Raw genomic sequence first — 21,705 nt, forward strand, 5'->3', positions numbered from 1 at the left:
CAAAATAATTGGGAGATCAAAAGCTGAAAAACAAAACATTTTTTGTCTATTTTTCTTATCAAGGTTCTGTGCGAGAATTAAGCCATACAAAAAATGATATGGATCACTCTTCTCATTCACTCAAGGATGATGCATAGCTAGTATCATTCTAGATACAAAGGAGAAAAGTTAACTCACTGCATGCTATAGGTACCTTAGAGCAGTGGTTCTCAAAGTACGGTTCCTTAATCAGCAGCATCAGCATCACTTGAGAACTTGGTAAAAATGCAAGTCCTTAGGCCTCACCTAAGACTCTGAATTGGAAACTCTGGAGTTGGGACCGGCATTCATTGTCTTCTCAAGCCCTCCAGGTGATTCTGATTCTAACGTTTGCCTTAGTTTGTTGGGACTTAATTCTCTCCCAGAACCAATGAAAAGAGCTGATTATCAGACATCAATAAATATATTTAAAATTTTCCTAATAAACTTAACATACAAGACTTTTATGATTAAACATTTTTTATTCCAAAGATCAAATATCAATATTAAATTTAATATTAAATTAATATGCTTGGTAAACATACATTCATTTTACGAAAAAAAAACGTCAATTTACACACTAGCTTTACTAACATTTAGTCAAAATATAACACTAAAAAGTAAAATGACTAATCTGTACTACAGTGCTGGAAATGACCCACTTGTAAAACATAATCCACTAGGAAGTTTGTAATTACAGAGTTCAAAATCAAATACTGCTCTTTAAAAATACAAATTTACATCATTATTTTTATTTAAAAATATACCTATATAAATAATCCTTCAGAAAACACAGAAATATTAGTTGGAAAATGTTTTATTGATTTCTTGGCATGTTATTTAATTTAAATGAATTAACCTAGCTAATTAAAACAATGTGAAACTCTAAAAACTAAAATTTGTATAAGTTTGATCTGACTGGTTTTTATTATTTGTAAAAGAAAATCTATTAACAGTTGACTTATTCATCAAGTCTCACTTTCCTTAAGCCTAAAATTTTGCTAAGTAATAATTTGTCTAAGAAATGTCTAAAATGGGAAGGTCAATTGGAAGAACAATGCAAATATTCTGGATCACAGTGAACATTAGAGAATGCTGGTCTAGTCTTAAAATGTACATTCAAAATAAGAAAGATCCATTCATATTTCCGACTATTTTAAGAAACACTGCATGGGGCACCTGGGTGGCTCAGTCGGTTAAGCGTCCGACTTCAGCTCAGGTCATGATCTCACAGTCTGTGAGTTCGAGCCCCGCGTCGGGCTCTGTGCTGACAGCTCAGAGCCTGGAGCCCATTTCAGATTCTGTGTCTCCCCTCTCTGCCCCTCCCCTGTTCATGCTCTGTCTCTCTCTGTCTCAAAAATAAATAAACATTAAAAAAATTAAAAAAAAAAAATAAGAAACACTGCAGAAGCATGGAAGCTTACCACCTACAATTATTTCAAGTATGCAAGGGCAAATGGGTAAAAATGGAGGAAGTTCCATTCTGAGAGAACTGTAACCTCAGAAATTTAGTTCTTTTATACTAAATGGTTGTTTTAGAAATTAAAAATGATTTTTCTGTCTTCTTATTTATCTGTACTGGTCTTCCAAACACTTAACTAGTTACCAAAATGAGGATAAATGCAACTAGAGAGTCCAGGAAACAGGAAAGCAACAGCAGTTGTTATTGGCACTAACAATGGAAGACAAATGAACAAGAGCCACAATACATATTTATTTAGAACTTTAGGGTTTATTAAAGTTCTCTCCCATATATCATCTTAATATACCTACAAGGTCACTAGGCCAAATATCAATAGGAAGCTCAGAGTACTTGCATAATTTATTAAGGCACATCTAGGAAGGTTAAGCACATTATAGAAATGCTCTATTAACAGCCTTTCTGTATTTCAAACAAAGAAAATTTCTAAGAGACACATCTGAAGACTTTTGCTATCTTAATTGTCTTATACAAATAAATGGTTAGTATGGAATTCGTATTTAACAATCTCTATTGGTTTAAATTATTCAGTGATATAAAAGAAAATACCCACATATTAGACAATTACTTAAGTACGACAAATAAATCACCTGTAATTTATGAAATACTTACCTGTTATAGAAGTAAGGCCCATACACGTGGCTGCTATTATCACTCCCAAGACTGCTGCGGTATCCTCCAGTAATATAACATTTGTACTAGGATCACGACTTTCCATTACTTAATCGGTTGGGGTACAGACAAGAAAAGAAATTTTCTGAAATCCTAATTTGATACTATCAGGTAACATTTTAATAAGTATCCATTCAAAATTAAGATATAAATTAAGACAAAAATGTATGAGATCCTGATTTTAAACATCCTGTTCAATGTAAACATGACTTCATGGTTTAAATGTTGACAGTAACAAATTTAAAGTCAAATTACTTTCTTTCTTTTTTTTTTTTTACTTTCTCTAATAATGTAAGTACATACAGAAATACCATAGTTCACTTAAGTTAAAATACAAAGTATTCACGTTCATATCACACTACATTTCTTTTTAAAAGAGACCGTATATATTGTTAAGAGTCACACCGGGAAGACATTGAGATATATTTTGTACACATCTATAAGGAAAAAAGAAACAGCACTAGGCAATTTTAAAAAATAAAGGAGGATGGGCGCCTGGGTGGCGCAGTCGGTTAAGCGTCCGACTTCAGCCAGGTCACGATCTCGCGGTCCGTGAGTTCGAGCCCCGCGTCAGGCTCTGGGCTGATGGCTCAGAGCCTGGAGCCTGTTTCCGATTCTGTGTCTCCCTCTCTCTCTGCCCCTCCCCCGTTCATGCTCTGTCTCTCTCTGTCCCAAAAATAAATAAACGTTGAAAAAAAAAAAAAAATTAAAAAAAAAAAAAAAATAAAGGAGGTGAATGAAATAGGACACCTAAAATACATACCATATTTATAAAATGGCATTCCTTTGGCCCGAGCACTCCTACGAAGTTCATTTACAGCAACGAGAAGTGTTGCTGAAAGAAAAGCATTCATATCAGCAAGGAAAAAACTTCATGCCTCCCAGCTTTAAAGATGGCATCTCAAACTAAAGAGGCACAACACTTTTAATGCCAGGGTTGTCAATAAAGAAAAGTCCTCTATTAACTAGTCATTATCAAGACTCCAAAAATCATCACATTACAATGAATTTCTAGTATTCCCCATATTTCTAAACCGTAATAATTTTAATTTCCTGACTACAACCTAATGACCTTAATTTATTGGACAGCAACTGGTTGGCAGGCAGCACGCTAAGCACATTTACGTCTGACCCTCCCAACCTTTTGAGGCAGGTAGTGTTATCACCATTTACAGACTGTTAAAGATGAAGGGAACACTATGCATAGCAAATGACAACGTTTTGGAAGTAAGCACACTATGAATTCAGCAATGAGTCAGGCAGTTTCCCACATGATGTCAGTACTTCTCTGTCATAGAACTGCTACAGATGAAATTTGCAGAAACTTTGAAATATTTTATTGCAAAGAGTGACCTTTCTGTGATTAACACTACTAAAACCCGACTTTTAAAAACTCAATATATAGTTATGTTTTTATACTTCGCTCCAAATGTTCTGAGTATTACGATAAAATACTCAAAAACAAAAAGGTTTTCCCTTGCCCCCACCCATTATAGGAATAACCATATTATATTATACAAAGAATTTACTTCCTCAAAGTAGATTCCTATTTCTAGTTTTTCTTTAATCAATGGAATTTAGCAATTTATAAGAGTGGACTGCTGAATACATATTACTAAATTAAGAATAAAGAGATACTGTGACAGTACATACCTCCTTCAGATACTAATGATCCTGCTAAAATACAATATGCCTAGAAAATAAGTATTAAAGCATAAGTTAATATTTCATTAAAGAATCACAATGACTCATGCATAAAATTTATAATGTTTAAAACGGAAACATAAATTGAAATCCTAGCCAGATCAGGATCTTGATGGGAAACAGCTCAAACGAGGACAATGAGATAGATGGTGTATCTTCATAAACGGAAAAAAAAGTTAAAAATCTGATGGCCATCTCATTTTTTAAACTTATCTTCTCTGTAGAATGTGATACCGTGACCTAAGTTAAATTCTTGATATAAAATATGAAAAAATTACTTAATTGGTATGAAAATTTTTCTGAAGTTGAAAATGAACACAAACATTTGAAATCTGGGGTGTGGGTATCAGGATACAGTAAGATCCACATCCATACCCATGTAACTTCTGGATTTTGTTTGGATGCCTAGTACCAATCCTGATTCAGAAAGATAGCCAGTTATAAACAGTAATCAATTTGGGGGAGGTGTGTAACACCATCTACCTCACAGTTCCAGGATACCCTTGAATTAATGAAAGATTTCAAAAAACTTTAATCCAAGGTGTATAGAAACAGTTAACCTAGCAACACAAATTTAAACAATTTTAAATGTACTCCAAACCAAACACATGTAGAATTTTCAACATTTCCTTCTTGGAACCCTAGGCTTCCCTGAAACAGAAGTTTGGAAAATTCTGATTCCAGTCCAACACTCTCATAATTCTACTAAGGAAACTGAGATGTCCCAAGGCTATGTGATTTGCTTGAGTACACAAAAATGATACCAGGGTAAAAACTTAAATATGGGTTTTCCAGTTTTAATTCTAGGCTATTCCCACTGAATCCTACTGCCAACCTAAAACATAATTAAAAGAGTAGCTAAACGTCTAAGTAATTTTTTTAATCCTTCTATCTCTTTCCTGAAAGGATTTAAGATACACTTGTCACCCAAAAAAGGGAAACAGTATTATCAGCCAGTGATTCCAAAATCTAATAAACATAAACCGGTCTATGGTATGTTAACCATTATATATTAACCAAGAGTCATAGTCTGAAGGAACCTCATTTAGTTACAAAAAGACAGAAAGAAGAGCTTCTAGAAACTTTAAAACTTATACACAATCAAAAATTTAACTAATTTTCACTGACCACCTAGCCTCTATGAATACCGTACAAATCAGACAAACGAGGTTATCTATAAAGTGGCCAAACCTTTTCAGAATGGAGAAAATATACCTGCTCATTTCAATTATATGAAAATATACCTGCTCATTTCAATTATATGGTAAGAAATCAGTCAATAAAAATGGTAGGAAAAGCCTAGTTTAACAGGCTTGTTATTGTGTCGGTACATAGGTGTAATAAGATGTTAAATGAAACTCACTGCAGTTGAGAACAAATTAGGTTATAAGTTCTCCCACATTCCAAAATGAGGTGCTGTACCGTCTCTTCAGGCCAGGACAGAGGATGCCCTAGGCTGGTTCTGCAACTCCTAGCTCCACACCCACTAGCCCATAAAGAAAAGCTAAGGTTAAGAGCAAAAGTGAAGGTTTCTTTGGAGAAAGCTGTTAACTGTTAAGATTGCTCAGAAACCTGGACGTGCACCCTTACTGTTTAGAGTTTACAGTGAACTATGTCTAATGCACATATAAAAATAAATTTATTGGCAAGTCTACTAACTGATATTGTGTCAACAGAGTAAATAATTATGTTTGAAAAAAAATACACCCTCACTGAGAGGGTATTAAAGATGTCTGTTTTAACACACAGAGTCCAAACACGGAATTCTCAGTAGGAGTCTTTAGAAAAGAGATCAGCTGCCCCAAAAGCCTTCTTGAAAACGCAAGGCAACCTCAGCAGAAACAATCTGGAACTACACAAGATGCAGAAGCTGACAGCGGCTGGCACGTGACCAATCTGTTTATCAACAGAGCTAGAGTCAGAGTGGCCGTGTAGGGTAATCTCCAAGAAGTTTCCATGAGAGAAAAAGGCAGCTTTAAGAATCTACAAAGACCAGAGGAAACCAGTGCAAAATGATGCTACTGTCAGTAAAGTCTTACTTTTCTGTCCCCTATCCCTACCTTTGATACTGCCAGAGCAATCTAGGGAGTAGAAGAGAAGGGTAGAAGTCCTAAGTAGGATTATACAGAAGGTGACCATGCTCCCATCCTACCATTAACCCAGTATAGGCTTCCTATCTACACGCGTGAAAAAAAAAAGATCTTTAAATAAAATTCCAACTTATGACTGTGAGGGGCTGTATATTTTAATTACTGATAGATTATTCTTGGGACTAAAAATGAATAGAGATGTTCTTTAACAGTAACTGGAGAAATGAATGGAACTGCCCAAGATTTTAACCAAGGAGTCAGTGCTTAATGATTGTACCTAAAGAGATACTCTTGGTTCAACATCACTGAATCATATGGATTTAGAGGTCATGTCTAGTCATGTTCGAAAAAATACAACTACAGATACATAACCAAGTATTATAGTCAAAAAGGTATGTGTTAGTCCATTTCTTTAGCATCAATGTGACAAAGCATTCTACTGTACTTAATCGCTATTTCACATTACTTGAAAACTGAGGGGGAAAAAAAAAGATTACCCATAGAAGGGATTCCATTGGCTGTGGATTAAGCAATCCCATGATTCCATGATACCAAGATAATCCTGCACCCATCATGAAAATACCAACCCCACTAATGAGTGAAGCAATATAGCGCATATTTGAAAATCCATACCTGAAAAATAAAAAAGATAATACGGTTTACAAGAAATACAAATTGTTTTAAAACATGTTTCATGAGTCAGTGAAAAAGAAAACCAAAACTCACAATATCGAGATGTCATGGCTTTATATTTAAGTAAAATGTAAGTGCCAAACTTAAGTCAGAAAATCAATATATGAAATGAAAAAAACTGGAAGATCTTTGAAAAAATATAAAAACAGAGTTAATATGATTAAATTCAGGTATTTTCTAATCCCTTTTCCATATAGTCTGTTTTGATTAAGTAGAGGCACTTTTACTATTATGTATCCCAAATACTGATTAAACTAATCTATTTAAAAATGCATTCAGATATTTAATTAAAAGGGTAACATTTAAATTTCCTGGTAATGCAGCCTCTAACTAAATATTATGGTCTTCCGGCACAGCCAATCACTGATTTATACTACCTATAATTTGATGCTGGACACTTGTTGCTGGTTCTGAAGTTCAGTACACAGCAACTAACTACTATTAGCAGGACTACGAGCTTCAGTTTCTGGGTGTGTTCATGATGTTTAAAAATGTTTTTTTCATTTGTTTTTTAAGAATACTTGGTCTTGGGGCGCCTGGGTGGCGCAGTCGGTTAAGCGTCCGACTTCAGCCAGGTCACGATCTCGCGGTCCGTGAGTTCGAGCCCCGCGTCAGGCTCTGGGCTGATGGCTCAGAGCCTGGAGCCTGTTTCCGATTCTGTGTCTCCCTCTCTCTCTGCCCCTCCCCCATTCATGCTCTGTCTCTCTCTGTCCCAAAAATAAAAAAAAAATAAAAAAAAAAAGAATATTTGGTCTGTATGTGCATTATTTTGTATTACTGTATGTGTTAATAAAATATGGAGTATTAAAAAGTTCAAAAACATATGAGGTAAAGAACCACTCATTAACAAAAATATTTCCTGGGAAATTTACTTCCAAAGTCAAACTCTATGGCACCCTTCTGGCAGATGCAAATTTAAACAATAGGTCTCAATTAAAATTGCTTTTTAATTATTTTTGCAAATATGTCATAATCTTGCCATAGGGAATTCTCATTTATAGATGTGACAATGTTCTACCAGCATGATTTAGAAAAATTTACTTTCTCTGAAATTTACCCCCCAAATTAGGGATACACATATTTATTTAAGTTAATTAAGATCTAAATTAAATGCTATTATTTTCATTTTATGTGTTTTCAAAAATCTTGTAGTTTCTTACTGAAATTTTTAACTATGAAGATCTGCACTGTCCAATATTAGTCATCAGCCACATAAAGCTATTTAAATTTAAATTAATTAAAACTAAATAAAAATTTAAATGTAGTTCTTCAGTTGCACTAGCCACATTTCAAATGCTCAACAACCACATGTAGCTACAGCTAGGGACTATCATACCGGACAGATACAAAATATTTCTACTACTTAGAATACTCAATACTCTATTGGGCAGTAGTAGATTGTTGAAAAATACCTTAAGAAGAAATCTTCACAACCCAAAATTTTAAAATTTTATCCTGTTTTAAAATTTTTGGTACATAAAACTGGTCAGGAAAATAATTTTTTGACATAGTAAAATACTGTAATAATGTGTAATTAGCAGATTAGAAAGCTAGTTGTTCTTTGTAATAGCTTTATTGACAGTTTTAGGATATTCAAAATATGTCATTATTTATAACAAAACAGTAGCATCTTGCTTTTGAGTAAAAAAAGGCACTTATATAAAGCATATATGTAGACTCCTTTACAGAAATAAAATAGCTTTTTTTTTTTTGCCTTTAAGATAGATCAAATTCTATTACTGAAGCTTGTTAAATGATACATGTGGAATTCAAAGTATTATGTTAGTTATGTTAGTAAAAAGAATATCAAGTAACTGATGTGACTCAAAATAATATATTCTAAAAAGAATACTCATTTACAAATAAATTTTGAAATGTTAGCAGAAATACAATTTCAAAATCAAAATATAAGGATTAAAATACATTAAATAGAGATTTAATAAAAGTTATTAGGGTTCCTGGGTGGCTCAGTCAGTTAAGTGTCTGACTTGATTTTAGCCCAGGTCATGATCTCCCGGTTCATGAGACTGGGTCCCATGTTGGGCTTTCTACCCCTCCCCTCACACCCAAGAACATACATGTGGCTCTCTCTCTCAAAATAAATAAACTTAAAAAAAATTACCACCAAAATTTTAGATTGAGTGCCTATTAGTCTAAATGTGGAATGTTTCCTTTAACCAAATAAAATAGAACTCTAAGATCAAAATATGTGCTTTGTTATTAATTATCAAATACAAAGAGAACAAGATCTCTATGCTGTTACAAAGCATAAAAGTAATTTAAACTTCATTTTCAAATTAGATCTTGAATTTATTTTGACACAGCAGTGAGTCATGCATTCACTTGCTTTTATTTCAATGACTTGCTGCCCCCCAAAAAACCAAAATAAAGACAATGTCCTTACGGATGAGTAGGATCTGGTGTTTGAACAGACTTACTGATGCCCACTGCTAGCAAACCCTACAGAGAAGTAAAAAGGGTAAATAATCGTTAGCAAGATGGAGAGAATAGTGCGGAAAAACCAATCTGGAGTGTGCAATCTGACAATGGCAAAGAAACACTTAACATGGACATACACAACAGCCTATCAATTCTGGTTCCCAGTACTTACCTTACAGAAATAAAGATGAACCCAATGGGGTTCAAAACACCATTGCTTATAAGGACGAAAAATGTGAAAGCCAACCTAAAAATCCATCAATAAGGAATGGCAAAATAAATGATGGTATTGCCAAACTGTAAATTACTTCTACAACAGTTTAAAAAATGGAGTGGAGAGACAGCTTTCTGTACTGACATACCATTGGACATACCATTAAAGTGGAAAAAAAAAAATAAGTTTAGGAATAGTGTATTAAGTACAAAAAAAACCTGTGTAATTTTTAGACTATATATAATGTAAAGCACGGGAAAAGGTCTAGAAGAACACACATTTAACTGTTGACACCTCGGAGATAGAAGAAGCATTAGGGTAGTCTGTAACATCTGATTTTTCACAGGAAAAGTAACTTGTATAGCCGTACAAATATAGTAAACATTTTAAACAGTACGCATTGCATATTGACACATACATTTCTTTTAAAACTTCAAAACCATGTACCAGGAGTTACGTATCAATATACACAGAGCAGTGATTTCTGGGGTGTGGAAGAAGGGAATAAAGATGGAGGACTAGTTACAACTAAGATTTAATTTCTTTAAAAACACAAAAATGTAAAACACATATAGCAAAAATATGACATGTCTTTAATCCTGGTTATCACCTTTCTCTTTTCCTTCCTTTCTCCCCTGACCTTATCTTTTCTTGCTTTCATTTCTATTTATTTGGTTTTTTTTTACATCTTTTGTTGAAAAGAATTATCCACTGGAAACTCCTGATATTAGTATGTTTGCCCTCAGTAAGTCCTTTCTATTCTAATTTGATGTGAATTTAGAAATCTAAAAAAGATTACCTCATTAAAATTATTTACTTAATAAAAATACAAAGCCTCTGAGTGAATACCCTATGTGGTATTATTTGCCTAATCTGGGGTTCTTCCTTTTTTTTTTCCAGCACAGTATCCAATATCAGATAGATAAAGCTTCAAGATCGCCAAATTCTTCATGGATGAGGTTTCACTGTCACTTACAAGATACCTAATAGAAGCATTCTCTCTAGTAAAATATATAGAGATTACACCACCTTGAAAATGGCTAAAACAAATATATACTGAACTTTTAAGTTTTAATACTGGAATTCCTACCCTAAATACACAGAATATTACCAATTTTTTTTCTACTGGATTCCAAAGAAAAAGAGGGTTAGAACTACCTAACACATAGAAGATGACTTTTCAGTGAACCAAACCAAGAAAATGAGAGTAAATTAAGATAGAACATATACTTCTTTAAAACTTATACATTAAAATTAAAATATGAATTCATGTTGTGTGTGTGTATACACACACATGGTTTAATGTGGTTTAATAATGTTTACAAAACAGCCATTGGGTATTCAATTATTTTTAAAATCCTTATTATTCAGGTTGGCCATGCAATGAAATGTGGAATATCAAGTTTTTTATAAATTGAATACAGATCATTACTTACCATTATTTATTAGTTTTTTCTACAAAAATAAGATATCATAGACCATCCCTAATCCTGTCCATCCCCACTCCCAGAAGCAGGGTAGCATGAGTTAGGTTTGATATGTGTCCTTTCAGACCTTTTTCTGCACAATTGTATGTGTGTATAACATATAAATAAATATACACAAATATATCAGTTTTGTAAATATGACCTACATCTGTTTGGTTTGCAACATAATGAAATATTAACAGCTAGTGGCTAAGAAGCAATGCTTCCCCTTCCATGATCATCCTTCCCTTTTTGGTTTTCCTTCAGTATCATACTATCATTCAACTGCTTAAATGTCATCTTGGAATATCTTTCTAGTTGTTTGAAGTGTATGACCTCCTTACAAAAGACAGAGCAAGGACTGTCTTCTTCTAAACACTACATTGTAAACTAGATGCTCAATAAATTCATACAATTAATATTAATGATGCATTATATATTATTTAGGAGAAAAGTTTTAAAAAATGAACTGTCAGAGAAATTGTAAACCTAGATACCACCAGAGGTACAGATCTAATTTAAAAGTTAAGGTGTTTTAGTCTCTCAAGGGGTAAAGAAAAAAATATTATAGTTATAAAAATACTATAAAAATTTACTCTTTAATAACTGGAATTTTTATCTTTTGACCACCTTCATCCATTTTTGCCCACTGCCGCCCCCTCCCACCCCCCCGCCACTCCCCTTACTCCATCTTGACAACCACCAATTTTTTGGTATCTAGGAGTTTGGGATATTTTTGTTTTACTCCATGTATAAGTGAGATTACACAGTATCTACCTCCAACTTTATTTCCCTTAGCATAATGACCTCAAGGTCCATCCATGTTGTCACAAATGGCAGGATTTTTCTTTTTTTTTTTATGGCTGAATATCTGTGTGCATGCATGTGTGGGTGCATGCACAACACATTCACACACACCCACACATTTTCTTTATCTTTTCATCTAGCAACGGTGTGACCCAGGTTGTTTCCATGTCTTGGTTATCGTAAATAATGCTGCACTGAACACGAGGGTGCAGGTATCTTTTCCATAGCGTTTTGTTTCCTTGAGGTAAGAATTCCAGAAGTGTGAGGTGATAGCTCACTGTGATGTTGACAGCATTTCCTTGATTAGTAACGTTGAGTACTTGAGTACCTTTCATGTACTTGTTGGCCATTTGTTTGTCTTCTTTGGAAAAATATCTATTCAGATTCTTCCCCATTTTTTGATTGGATAGGTTTTTTTTTGCTATTGAGTTGTAGGAGTTCCTTAGAATTTTTAAAAATATTATTATGTCTAAAAAGCTTTCAAAAGAGATATTGAGTTGTATCAGTTCTTTATATATTTTGGATACTAATCCTTTATCAAATATGTCATTTGCAAATATCTTCTCTCATTCAGCTGGTTGCCTTTTAGTTTTGTTGACTGTTTCCTTCACTGTGCAGAAGCTATTTATTTTGATTAGTCCCAGTACTCAATTTTTGCTTTTATTTCCCTTGCCTTAGGAGACATACCTAGAAAAATGTTGGTAAGGTTGATGTCAAAGAAATTATTGCCTATACTCTCTTCTTGATTTTTATGATTTCAGGTCTCACATTTAGGTCTTTAATGCATTTTGAGTTTATTTTTCCATGCAGTGTAAAAAAGTACTCCAGTTTCATTCTTTTACATGTAGCTGTCCAGTTTTCCCCAGCACCATTTATTGGGAAGAGACTATCTTTTTCTCTTTGGACATTCTTTCCTACTTTGTCAAAGACTGACTGACTATATATAGTTGTGGGTTTATTGCCAGGTTTTCTATTCTATTCCATTGATCAATGCATCTAGTTTTCTGCCAGTTCCATACTGTTTTGATTACTACAGGTTTGTAACACAACTTGAAGTCCAGAATTGCGATACTTCCAGCTTTGCTTTTCTTTTTCAAGACAGCTTTGGCTATTTTTGCAGGGGTCTTTTGTGGGTCCATAAAAATTTTAGGTTTGTTCTAATTCTGTGAAAAATATTGTTGGTACTTTGATAGAGATTGTGTTAAATCTGTAGATTGCTTTGGGTAATACAGACATTTTAACAGTATTTGTTCTTCTAATCCACGAGCATGGAATGTCTTTCCATTTCTCTGTGCTATTTTCAATTTCCTTCATCAACATTTTATAGTTTTCAGAATACAGGTCTTTTACTTCTTTGGTTGTTTATTCCTAGGTACTTTATTATTTTTAGCACAACTGTTAATGGGATTGTTTTCTTAATTTCTCTTTCTGTTGCTTATTAGTATACAACAATGTAACAGATTCCCGTACACTGATTTTATGTCCTGAGACTTTAATGAATTCACTTATCAGCTTTAGTAGTTTTTTTGGTGTAATCTTCAGGGTTCTTTATAGTATCATGTCATCTGCAAACAGTGGAACTTTTACTTCTTCCTTATTGTTGTCTGACTGCTCTGGATACAACTTCCAATACTATGTTGAATAAAAGTAGTAAGAGTGGACATGCTTATCTTGTTCCTGACCTTAGGGTCAAAGTTTTCAGTTTTTCCCCATTGAGTGTGATGTCCACTGTGGGTTTTTCATATAACACCTTTATTATGTTGAAGTACGTTTCCTCTAAACCTACTTTGTTGAGGATTTTTATTATGAATGGATGTTGTACTTTGTCAAATGCTTTTTCTGCATCTATTAAAACGATCATATGTTTTTATCCTTTCTCTTATTGATAGACCACATTGATTGATTTCGGAATATTGAACCACCCTGGCAACCCAGGAATAAACCCTACTTAATTGTGGTGAATGATTTTTTTAATGTATTGTTGGACTCAGTATGCTAGTATTCTGTCAACGATTTTTGCATCTATGTTCATCAGAGATTTGGCCCAGAGTTCTCTTTTTTGGTGGTGTCCTTACCTGGTTTTGGTATCAGGGTAATGCTGGCCTCATCAATTGGATTTGGAACTTTTCCCTCCTTTTCTATTTTTTGGAGAAATATTTAAGAAGAATAAATGTTTGGTAGAATTCACCTGTGAAGCCATCTGGTCCTGCACTTTTGTTTGCTGGAAATTTGTTTCTTTGTTTTACTGACTCAATTTCCTTGCTAGGAATAAGTCTGTTCAAATTTTCTATTTATTCCTGCTTGTTTTAGTAGGTTAATTTACCCATGTCTTCTAGGTTGTCCATTTTGTTGGCATATAGTTTTTGAAAATATTCTTACAATTTTTTGTATTTCTGTGGTGTTGTTTATCCTCTCTCATTTGTGATTTTGAGTCCTCTTTTTTTCTTGATAAGTCTAAACTAGAGGTTTATCAATTTTGATTTTTTTCAAGTAATGAAATCCTGGTTTCATTGATCTGTTTTTTTCAGTTTCTATATCATTTATTTCTACTCTAATCTTTAATACTTCCTTCCTTCTCTGTTGATTTGGGGTTTTGTTTTGTTTTTTTTCTAGCTCTTTCGGTATAAGTTAGGCTGTTCATCTGAGGTTTTTCTTGCTTTTTAAGGTAGGCTTATATTGCTACAAACTTCCTTTCACAACAGCTTTTGTGGCATCCCAAAGATTTTGTTTTCTATTTTTTTAAAATGTTTATTTTTGAGACAGACAAGTACAAGTAGGGAGGGGCAGAGAGATGGGGAGACACAGAATCTGAAGCAGGTTCCAGACTCTGAGCTGTCAGCACAGAGCCCAACACGGGGCTCGAACTCATGAACTACGAAATCATGACCTGAGCTGAAGTTGGACACTTAACCGACTGAGCCACCCAGGCGCCCCTGTTGTGTTTTCATTTTCATTTGTTTCCATGTAATTTTTAATTTCATCTTTGATTTCTTGGTTGACTCATTCATTGTCTAGTAGCCTGTTATTTAACCTCCATGTATAAGTGAACGTGTTCTCAGATTTTTTCTTGTGGTTGATTTCTAATTTCATAGCATCGTGGTCAAAAAAGATGCATATGACTTCCATCTTTCTGACTTCGTTGAAACTTGTCCTGTGGCCTAATATGTGATCTATTCTAGAGAATGTTCCATGTGTACATGAAAAGAATATGTATTCTGCCGTTTGAGGATGGAATGTTCTGAATATAGCTGTTAAATCCACCCAGCCCAGTGTGTCATTCAAAGCCATTATTTCCTTATTGATTTTCTGTTTGGATGATCTGTCCATTGATGTGAGTGGGCTGTTAAAGCCCTTTACTACTAATATATTAATACCAATTAATTCTTTCAAGTTTGTTATTAACCTTTTTAGGTGTTTGAGTCCTCTCATATGGATGCATAACTATTTATAATTGTTGTATCTTCTTGTTGGATTGTCCCCTTTATTATTACACAGTGTCCTTGTCTCTTGTTACATACACTCTTAAAAAAAATTTTTTTTTAATGTTTATTTATTTTTGAGAGAGAGAGAGAGAACCTTAGCAGGGGAAGGGCAGAGAGAGGGAGAGAAAGAATCCAAAGCAGGCTCCAGGCTCTGAGCTGTCAGCACAGAGCCCAACGCGGGGCTCAAACCTACAAACTGCGAGATCATGTCCTGAGCTGAAATCGGATGTTTAACGACTGAGCCATCTAGGTGCTCTTCTTGTTATACTGTTTAAGTCTATTTTGTCCAATAGAAGTATTGCTATGCTGGATTTCTTTTGACATTCATATGCATGACACATCTTTCTTCACCCCCTCACTTTCAATCTGCAAGTGTCTTTCAGTCTGAAATGATTTTCTTGTAGGCAGCAGATAGACTGGTCTTGATTTTTAATCCCCTTGTCACCCTCTGTCTTTTGATTGGAGTGTTTAGTCAATTTATATTCAAAGTAATTATTGATAGATATACATTTATTTGTCATTTTGTTACTGGTTTTGTACTTGTTTCTATAATTTTTCTCTGGTCCTCTCCTCTCTTGCTGTCTTTCACAGTTTGCAGCAGTTAGACTGGGTCTGAGTCAAATTTCTGATTCTTGGTTGTCTGATAATTTTATTAGATGGAACATGATGAATGTTATATTAAGTGTCTGGATTTTGTTGTCTTCTTACAGAGTGTGGGGCTTTGTTGTAGCATGTCATTAAGTTACCTGCAAATCAGCTTGAGCCTTCAGAACTTTTTTAGGGAGGTTCTAAAATAGCTTTTATACCAAAGATCATTTAGCCTTACTAGTATGATATGACCCTTCTATTTGCCTGGGTAATCAATGAGGACTGTATCTCAGATGGTCAGAACTTGAATGTATCTGATCGCTGTGTAAGCTCTACTCTAGGAATTAGCCTAATGTTCCCTGGTGTTTCTTTGCCCAGACTCATGTAAAGATTTACCCTACACCCTTTGCTTAATATTCAGCAAAGACACAACTCAAGAAGAAAGAAAGAAAGAAAGAAAGAAAGAAAGAAAGAAAGAAAGAAAGAAAGAAAGAAAGAAGGAAGGAAGGAAGGAAGGAAGGAAGGAAGGAAGGAAGGAAGGAAGGAAGGAAGGAAGAACAAGCCTGTATGTAGACATCTGCTACTTTTTATCTGCACAGTTCCCTCCTCTGTGGAACTCTGTCTTGTAATTTCTAGCTACCTCGGCCTCAGTGAACTCTAGTTTCTGCCTTCTCAACCCAATGAGACTATTATCTCCCACCTTCCTCCCACTATTCCAAATGTGTCTTCAAGCAAAAAAATGAGAGAGATCATACAGCTCAACTCATTTGCTTCCCTTCTCTCAGGGATCATCCTATTGCAGTCCTTTGTCCAAAGTTTGAAAACACTGTTTCATAAATTTGGTCCAGAGTTTTAGTTGTTTACAGCAAAAGACTAAGTCCAGTCCCCATTAGTCCCTCATGACTGGAAGCTGAAGTTCCTTATGAAATGTTTTACAACTGGAATTTTTTACTCAAATTATACTAGCTATTATTCCAGGTCTGTCCACAGATAATCTACCAGTCTTTTAAACCCCTGAATATACTGCAGACTAGGGACACTTCAGGGGTGGCCGGGTGGCTCAGCTGGTTAAGCACCCGAGTTTGGCTCAGGTCATCATCTCACACAGTTCATGGGTTTGAGCCCCGCGTCAGGCTCTGTGCTGACAGCTTGGAGCCTGGAGCCTGCTTCAGATTGTGTCTCCCTCTCTCTCTGCCTCTCCCCTGCTTGCACTCTCTCTCTCAAAAAAATAAATAAAAATTTAAAAATAAAAACAAATATTTTTTGAATCCTAGATAAAAAAATGATCTTCAATTTTTTAAATAACAACTAATACTGAAACTAATACTCTGTACATACCCTCTTGCCCTATGTACCAATATTTTTATATTTCAGTATTTTTATGTTCAGATAGGCGTTCAACATTAGATACTGTGTTATGTATCTCTCCCCATTCTCTCCCCCAACTCCATACCACAACTGAGTGGAAAAATATTTTAAAGATAGTAGCTATTAAGTGTCTCATGAGTCTAAAATTTAATTCAAGGGAAAGATTGCTAGTACTAATAGTAAATGTCTTCTTTCCTTGCTTTTACAAAGGGTGTTAATTCATTTGACAGTGATGAGTTCTCAGGTTCAATTTTTAACTCAGATCGCTCTCCCTGCTCTCTACCATTTTATTATTACTTTTAACTTTGTCTAAAATATTGTTATTATACCTGTGTCTCTTACCATAAATTCTCCCAAATCTGTTCCTACAAAACAGGAGTATAAACAAATAAATGCTAACAAGGTATTCTCTTAATACACCACATTCTTTAAAATGTGAAAAGGAACATAAGTAGAAATGTTTACGATGTTCTTAAAAAAGACTTAGGTTTGTAGTAGTCAAAATCCTGCAAGTCGAAGGGGATTTAAAAAGGTATTCTAATTTTATAAAAATCTTTCTTCATTTACAAAGTCAAAGAAAGGAATTTAAAATACCAGTCTAATGTAAAATGGTTTTAATTCATCAATCACATGTGAATCTTTTATATCTTTATTCAAAAAACTTAAATTGGCTCTTATAGTCATAAGAACTCATATTCAGAGACCAAATTTCTACCTAATGGTAAGAAGCTCTTGTACAAAAGCCTCTGCTCAAACACTTAGTGACCGATAATCTTATATGTCATACTCCATTGTTGTAAGTTCTTAAAGCAGAACAACCTGCTTCAAAATACTGTGACCATTTTTCTATGTATTTCATCGTTCAAAAGTAAAAAAATTTTCATTTTATTCCTCATGCCAACTATAGGAATCATTCTATTTTTAAATAAGTCAGCTTTTAGACAAAAGGCTTAAAAATTACTTTAAAACTAGTAAGGAAAAAGCTTTTACCCCTCACCTGATTACAAGTATCAGATAAAGAATGTATAGCTTCAGAGAACATACTTGCAGAACCCGTATAAATCCAGGCAAGAAATTTAAAGAAGCAATTTAATCCATTGCTAGAAGAGAAAGACAAAACAATTTAGCATAGGTTTTGATACAAATTTCCACCAAAAACTTATGTAATTGACTATAAATACCTCTATACTAGATTCTGTTCAAAGTAAATTAAAAAGAATCTCTAGTCTTCAAAGAACTTCTTGTATTTTAGGTAACAAGAGTGCAAATTTGAAAAACACAGGTTACGGTATCATTACTCAAATGAAGAAACATGATACGTGTAAAACAAATTACTTAAGTGTATTTTGAGAATGGATGAGAGTGTTTTATATTTTGACAAAATAAAGTTACAAAGGAAATTAAGTGTCTTCGGTGGGTTAAAGAGGATATGCACTTGATATTGTCTAGCAGACCAGTGTCAAAACCAAGACTTTGATGAAAGTCTGTTTTATCAAGCAGGCAGATGCCAGAGACGAAGACGAATCTAAACCAAGCAGTCTCAAGGTCATACCAGAAGATAACAGATGCTAAAAATAAACTTGGTTAGCTCTGAGGAAGCTGGCTGGTCAGATTCCAACAATAATGACTGGGACGGCTTATCTTGGGCACTATACTAGTCACTATGTTTCATTATAACGCTATTATTATATAAATATTAACATCTTCATTCTATAAATGACAAACTATAGGTCCCCTTCCAGCTACCCTTTCCCCTCTTCCACTTCAGATAATTTCTTAAAAGAGTTATATGTGCTATTGCTGTCTCAGTTTTCTATACTTTGTATTAAATCTTCAAGCCATTTAAAGATGGCTTATGTCTCGGATACCTCATTAGATTATTATCAACACCACAACTGTTTCTTATTATTAAATCCCTGAAAACATTTTAGTATTTTCCTTAATCTCACAGAAGCGTATGGCACTATTTTCTTAAAATGCTGTCTTCCCTTGGCTTCCATGGTATGCTGGTTTCTTCCTAGTTCCTGGTTTGCTTTCCTTTCTCTTCCTCAGTCTCCTCTGCAGGCTCTTTTCCTCCACCCATTTCACAGATGTTAGCATTCTTCAAGGTTTCCTCCTAAGAGGTTTTTCTTCCATATCTCCAAGTGATCTTAACTACTCTTATGGCATTAATTATTATTTCTATATTAATAACTCTCTAAATCCCTAATCCAGCTCTCCTCTGTGACCTTCAGGCCAATATATATTAACAATAATTATTAAATACCTATTAGGTACCAGGTATTATGCTAAGCAGTTTATATACATTACATACATTCTTCCGAGGAAGAAAGACTTCGTTGCTAACCCTGCTTTACTAATAAAAAGAATTAATGCTACTGCACTTAGTGCATCACCATCTCTTCTCTATATTATTGTAAATGACTTCCTCCAGTCCAGCTCCTCTCCAATCCTTAAAGATGAGAATTATGTATTGTATCTTGAATTTCAAGACCCTACCACAATTCCCGAGATGCCATATATATATATATATACACACATACATGTATATGTATATATACATGTTATTTTATTAGAAATAAAGTAACAAATGAAGTACGGAATTAAACTTTTTAAACATCCTAAGATAGATTAATCAGCAAAAGAAAAAAAATAACAATAGGAATCAATTAGACAGAAAGAAAAAGAAGAGGCACAAATATCAATTATGTTCTTCTGAGGTAAGTGAAAAAACAAGAGTGCAGATACTCTTCTGTAGTTACAACCCATGCTGGTTTAGTTATTCAAAAAATGATCTTGGCAAATTCACCATTTTTTCTTCCAGAGACACAGAGAGTGAGCGAGCAAGCACGAGAAGGGGAGAGGGGCAGGAGAAAGAGAATCTCAAGCAGGCTCCAAGCTCAGTACAGAGCTGACTCAACCCTGAGATCATGACCTGAGCTGAAATCAAAAGTCCCATGTTCAACTAACTGAGCCATCCCAGGTGCACATAATTCACCTTTATAAAAAAAAAAAAAAAAAAAAAATTCTATCAACCCTAATGAAAATAAGAGAATTTTCAATGTTTTTATTTATTTTTGAGAGACAGAGAAAACACATGCAGAAGCAGGAGAGGGGCAGAGAGAGAGGGAGACAAAGGATCCGAAGTGGGCTCTGCTCTGACATTAGACAGCCCGATGCAGAGCTCAAACTCATAAACTGTGAGATCATGACCTGAGCTAAAGTTGGAGGATTAACCGACTGAGCCACCCAGGAGCCCCCAAAATAAGAGGATTTTCAGAGAGCAACTGTTCTTAGATCTTAACGACACCAAAAATAGACACAGTACAAGCACAGGTATCTATGTGGACTCTTCCTTCATCACTTTACTGACAATAATTAACAAAGACTTATTCGACTTCCTTCTAGAACAATATAAACTTTTGGGATGCTTGGGTGGCTCAGTCGGTTAAACATCGGACTCTTGGTTTTGGCTCAGGTCATGATCTCACGGTTTGTGAATTCGAGCCCCACATCGGGCTCTGAGCTGATAGCATGGAGCCTGCTTGGGATTCTGTCTCCCTCTCTCTTGGCCCCTCTCCAGCTCTCTCTCTGTCTCTCTCAAAATAAATAAACTTAAAAAACAAAAGTATTAAAATGATATAAACTTCTAACTATCTAGGTATTAAGTAATAAATGTTTACATTCATGGATATACACATTAAAAATAACGTGTTTCTATTTCAAATGGCTTATTTTTCAGTACTTACATGCAAATGGCAACCATCACCACTTTTCCTGGCCCTTTAAAAAAAACTGATGTCGTTCTGGACCGTGGCTATAAAAAAGAACCAAACAAATAAATCTCTAAAATTTCCCAGGGAAGCAGTTTAATGCTTTTAAGTGACTCTGACACACCAGAAAAACATCTCTTCTTTCAAAACCTCTAAACAAGTAGATTGATTGATTGATTGATTGATTGATTGATTTACTTATTTACTTATTTATTTATCTCCAGAATTTCCTCTTCGAAAAGTGAGAAGATGGAAATTGAGAATGCCTATGGTCTTTTTCCAAAACAATAAATGTTTATTTTGCTTCCTTGTAAGTAATTTCCTATCGCCAGAAAAGATCTGAGTTGGTTACACAGAAACTAGGGATAAAGTGATAAAAATGTACTGAACTGCAACTGAGACACTCTAAAATTTTCCCATTTCTTGAGCAACTCCTTAACTTTTAAACAAGGAACAGCCAAAGCCAAGTTTCCTTCTCTAATTTAACTCCTCACTGCTCTCTAAACACCAAAGACCTCGAGTGATAATAAGTTTAATTCCTAAACACACCAAAACAAAAGAAATAAACCAAGTAAAGAAAAATATCTTTCTTGAGTTAAATGTAGTTTTACTCTTCCTTCAATGTATACTTTCTGCATTTTTTCTCCTGCTCTTTCCTCTCCCTGGAATGTTATCATCATCTTCCAACACAATCTGTCCAGGTTTTACTCATCCTCTTCCATGTTACGCCAGGTGGCACTTTTCTACATAAAGCCTTCCTTGGTCAGTCACAGAGAATAAATATTCATTCTGCTGCACATTTATTATTAAAATTCAGTTCAATTTAATTTCTATTAAAGTACTGCATATATTCCGCCTTATGGCATTTATTCAAGAAATTTTCATCGTGCAACTACTACATGCCTCGCACA

At 34.4% G+C, this 21,705-nt stretch overlaps 1 protein-coding gene across 2 annotated transcripts in view; it reads right to left on the reverse strand.

Moving 5' to 3' along the window:
• The window catches only part of SLC30A9 (solute carrier family 30 member 9), an 84,763-nt gene that overhangs the window by 13,981 nt on the left and 49,077 nt on the right, over positions 1–21,705 (reverse strand). For both annotated transcript variants that reach the window (XM_086705156.1, XM_025922380.2), the window contains exons 8-14: positions 20,771–20,838; positions 18,019–18,121; positions 9,062–9,117; positions 6,462–6,597; positions 3,824–3,863; positions 2,934–3,005; positions 2,111–2,218 (exon numbers count right to left, since the gene is read on the reverse strand). In XM_086705156.1, coding sequence (XP_086561282.1) covers positions 2,111–2,218; positions 2,934–3,005; positions 3,824–3,863; positions 6,462–6,597; positions 9,062–9,117; positions 18,019–18,121; positions 20,771–20,838 — 583 coding nt within the window. The remainder of the gene's footprint in view (positions 1–2,110; positions 2,219–2,933; positions 3,006–3,823; positions 3,864–6,461; positions 6,598–9,061; positions 9,118–18,018; positions 18,122–20,770; positions 20,839–21,705) is intronic.

The sequence above is a fragment of the Puma concolor genome, chromosome B1 (assembly GCF_028749965.1).
Source record: "Puma concolor isolate L17-30 chromosome B1, mPumCon1.1.hap2, whole genome shotgun sequence".
NCBI classification, from domain to species: domain Eukaryota; kingdom Metazoa; phylum Chordata; class Mammalia; order Carnivora; family Felidae; genus Puma; species Puma concolor.